This window comes from Triticum aestivum, chromosome 5B (assembly GCF_018294505.1).
Source record: "Triticum aestivum cultivar Chinese Spring chromosome 5B, IWGSC CS RefSeq v2.1, whole genome shotgun sequence".
Classification (NCBI taxonomy): Eukaryota; Viridiplantae; Streptophyta; class Magnoliopsida; order Poales; family Poaceae; genus Triticum; species Triticum aestivum.
The window spans coordinates 166,939,664-166,943,882 of NC_057807.1; the positions used below are offsets into that span (position 1 = coordinate 166,939,664).

Below are 4,219 nucleotides of genomic sequence, written 5' to 3' on the forward strand. Positions count from 1 at the left end.
ACAGAAAATCAAAGCAAGTTGACAATGGAAGTGATGCAAGGAGCCAGCTCCTGCCTAGCTCTATGAACCAGCATAGCAAAATCCTTCTTGAACCTGCTCCTCCAAGAATCAAAGGAAGGCTGAATCCCCCTGAAGTGTTTGTCATTCCTCTCCTTCCAGATCCCCCAAGCAGCAACCGTGAATACTTCTAAAAACATCGGCCTTGTCCGGTGCCTAGCGTTACCCTTTCTTTTTTTGGTTTTGTGCAATATGAAGATATAAGGCCACAATATTGTACTCCCTCCGTCCCAAAATTCTTGTCTTAGATTTGCCTAGATACGGATGTATCTAATACTAAAACGTGACTTGATCCATCCGTATTTAGACAAATCTAAGACAAGAATTTTGGGACAGAGGGAGTAGAATATTGTCTTCTCTATGATCTGAATTGTTAGCTTTGATAGCACTGTTTAAATATATTTGTGGGTCATTTTCAGCCGTGAAGCTCTTGTTCATTTAAGTTCTGTATCTTGTAACTTGTACGTTATCAATTCATTTTTATTCATTTGTACCCCTGGGAAACTCGAACTCGGTCACTCTTGCTTCATCAAATCTGTAGACCTACTTTCTATTTTACATAATATTTGTTTGATTTCATCAACTTCTAAAAGCGAATTACATGTAAAAGATCTCTTGGTGTTGTATTCTTGTACTGTTCATACTTCAGGTGGACTCAGTTTCTAATAGTATCTTGATAACTTTCCACCAATTTCTAGTAATGTATCCTTGGATTACGCAGAAAATTGTAGATTGGCTTGCTAGCACCTTCAAGAATGATGAAGGCATCGATCTTCTTAAGGATAAACAAGCCCTTCAGCGTCTTACTGAGGCAGCAGAAAAATCTAAGATGGAATTGTCAACGCTAACACAGGCGAACATTAGGTATTTTTCTACAGAAATTTTGTATGGTGCTCTATTTCCTCAGCTGAAGATATCTCCTTTAAACAGTTGAATGTCTTTGACTGCAGCTTGCCATTCATAACTGCTACTGCTGATGGGCCCAAACACATTGAGGCAACCCTCTCTAGAGCTAAATTCGAGGAACTGTGTTCAGATCTGATTGATAGGTAAACATGAACGTTCTATCAATTCGCAAAGCTTATAAAATATTTTTTGTGCACTAGTTCTGCATTTTCTCATATTTTTGATGGCTTCACTCATCACATACTTCTGTCTTCTATTGATAGGCTTAAAACTCCTGTTAATAACGCCTTGAAAGATGCCAAGCTATCTGTTAGTAATCTAGATGAAGTGATTCTTGTGGGTGGATCCACCCGAATCCCTGCAGTGCAAGAAACTGTTAGGAAGATAACAGGCAAGGATCCTAATGTTACAGTCAACCCTGATGAGGTTGTTTCTCTTGGGGCGGCCGTACAGGTTATTTTCCTTTCCCCCAAATTTACATTTCTTTTGTTGCTCTTTGCACCTTGTGACCTATGAGGTCACGGGTTCGAGTCCTGGAAACAACCTCTCGCAGAAATGCAGGGAAAGGCTCTGTACAAAAGACCCAAAGTGGTCGGACCCTTGCCTGGACCCTGCACAAGCGGGAGCTACGTGCACCGGGCTGCCCTTTTGTTGCTCTTTGCGGAGCATAATCTCTAGTCCTTTTTTTAGAGTTTCACATAGTAGTCTTGTACACATGTTTCCTTGTACCGATGGTCAATTTAGTTACATTTCAAGTAGCTCCCAAAGCATGTACAGTGCAAGACCACATTTAACTTAGTAACATACGTAACACCTCATGTATTACCCTATTGCCTGAAACACCAGGGTGGAGTTTTGGCTGGAGATGTGAAGGATGTTGTTCTTCTTGATGTTACTCCATTGTCAATTGGTTTGGAGACGTTGGGTGGAGTGATGACGAAGATTATCCCCAGGAATACAACACTGCCCACCTCCAAATCAGAGGTATTCTCAACGGCTGCTGATGGACAGACAAGTGTTGAGATTAATGTCCTCCAGGGAGAGAGAGAGTTTGTCAGGGACAACAAGTCTCTTGGAAGCTTCCGACTGGATGGGATCCCTCCTGCACCACGTGGTGTACCACAAATTGAAGTGAAGTTTGACATTGATGCCAATGGCATTCTGTCAGTAGCAGCTGTTGATAAGGGTACTGGAAAGAAGCAGGATATCACCATCACTGGTGCTAGTACACTACCAAAGGACGAGGTATGCTATCAATGATTATGCTTTCCAGCATTTTGTGTGACTGACTGCACTAAACTCTCGTTGTTTTGGTAATTAGTTACTCCCTCCATTCCTAAATATAGTATGAAATTTTGTTAGTTTTTTTTGTCATGTCAGCAATGTAGTGCGCTTGTTTTCTCAGTGGTATGCAGTGTTGTTAAAATTCATTTTAGTGTTAGGGTATGTACAATGATTGATATAATAGTCTTATCTTAAGTCTTGACATGTAATTTAGAGATAACAAAAACATGTCTACAATGGGTCATCTCTAAGCCTCATCTTCAATAACTAACTATTCCTAAAAACATGGTGAGACATATTGTGCTAAGAGATCATCTCTTGACTTCTCTTAAATAAGATAAGACAAGCCTTTTCTTATGATTTCTCTTTCCTCCACCTCATCATTTATCCTACCTGTCATTCCTAAGATAGAACCATCGTACATGCCCTTATGTTTAATTATCCCTTGATTTCCAATCTGTTCTGTTGCTATTTATCGCACCAAATCTGTTATGATGTTACTTTCATGCATGCATGCATGCACCAGTCTCTCTGTTTCACAATGTAAGGTGTGGTGTTTCCGGAAGAGAAGGGTTTGACCATCTACTCATATCTTGTTTATGTGAACATTAATAATCATAAGTTGTTGTAAATATGAATTAATGCCATACTAACTTTTATGCCCGATAATAAAGTATATAATAATAGAGGAATTTATTCGTCAAACCCATGAATTCTTAATGAATCGTAATATGCATTATATTGAGAAATGGAGTATGTTGCACATAATCCTTGGATAGTAAATGGGTAGTGTATTTGTCCTCTTGTACAGCCTTGTGGGGTTTAATAGGCAAACAAAGAATTGATGCCATTGTAATCTGTTCATTGTATATTTTGGCATGCTCTGCACTGCAGAAAGAAAGAAAAAAAATGCCTGTGCTGGTGCATAAACATGCCTTTTGAGACATTTTGTTTTGCAGGTCGAGAGAATGGTAGAAGAAGCCGACAAGTTTGCCCAGGAGGACAAAGAGAAAAGAGATGCTATTGACACCAAGAACCAAGCAGACTCTGTGGTGTACCAGACGGAGAAGCAACTGAAGGAGCTTGGGGACAAGGTCCCTGCTCCTGTGAAAGAGAAGGTTGATGTAAAGCTCCAGGAACTGAAAGATGCCATTGCTGGTGGATCGACACAGAGCATGAAAACTGCCATGGAGGCTTTGAACCAGGAGGTAATGCAGATCGGACAGGCTATGTACAACCAAACTAGTGCCGGTGGTGCTGGCTCTACTGATGCTGAAACTGAGCCTGGTGCTGGATCAACAAGCTCAGGAAAGGGACCAAATGATGGAGATGTTATCGACGCGGACTTCACAGATAGCAATTAAAGGATGGTCAAGTTATATTCTGAGTGGCATTCTAGGGTTGAGGATGTTATTTTTGTATCTCGGCTCCATGTATCTACAAGCTGTTTATTCAGTATATGAAATTTGGTAGCGGTAGGAATCAACAACGTTTGCTAGAGTGATCTTGAATCAAGTATACCCCTCTGGTAATGCAAAGATGCAAAAGGATTTTGGTCGAAACAGAAGCATATTCCCTAAAAAGGTAAACTAGCCATGTTTAGGTCAGCAATAAACGAAGTTTCATGGCGTATATAATGTTACCGTTATAAAACAGATCATGGTGCATCTAAGTTTCATGGTTTATCTATTGGGATGTTTATTATAGAACATATCTTGATATGAGTTTGTCATCTGATTGATGAAGAAATAATTCTTTTTCTTTTATGTTTTTCCACTAAACATGACAAGGATTTAAATGGACTTCCAATGGACAGCTGCTATTAAGTGCACAATTGCTTTGAAACACATCAAGGAATCTGAAATTCAGCACGCCACAGGTGCTATTCTCACTAATTCGTGGATGTTTATCTTGGCAGCATATGTGCATTTGCAAAGTTTGGTGCAAAAGTATAAGTACATGCGCCATACAT

At 39.9% G+C, this 4,219-nt stretch overlaps 1 protein-coding gene across 1 annotated transcript in view; it reads left to right on the plus strand.

Moving 5' to 3' along the window:
• The window catches only part of LOC123110926 (stromal 70 kDa heat shock-related protein, chloroplastic), an 8,444-nt gene extending 4,542 nt beyond the window's left edge, over positions 1-3,902 (plus strand). The window contains exons 4-8 of the mRNA XM_044531570.1: positions 779-921; positions 1,008-1,106; positions 1,227-1,416; positions 1,810-2,208; positions 3,207-3,902. Coding sequence (XP_044387505.1) covers positions 779-921; positions 1,008-1,106; positions 1,227-1,416; positions 1,810-2,208; positions 3,207-3,611 — 1,236 coding nt within the window. The 3' untranslated portion in view covers positions 3,612-3,902. The remainder of the gene's footprint in view (positions 1-778; positions 922-1,007; positions 1,107-1,226; positions 1,417-1,809; positions 2,209-3,206) is intronic.
• Positions 3,903-4,219: the final 317 nt, after the last annotated feature.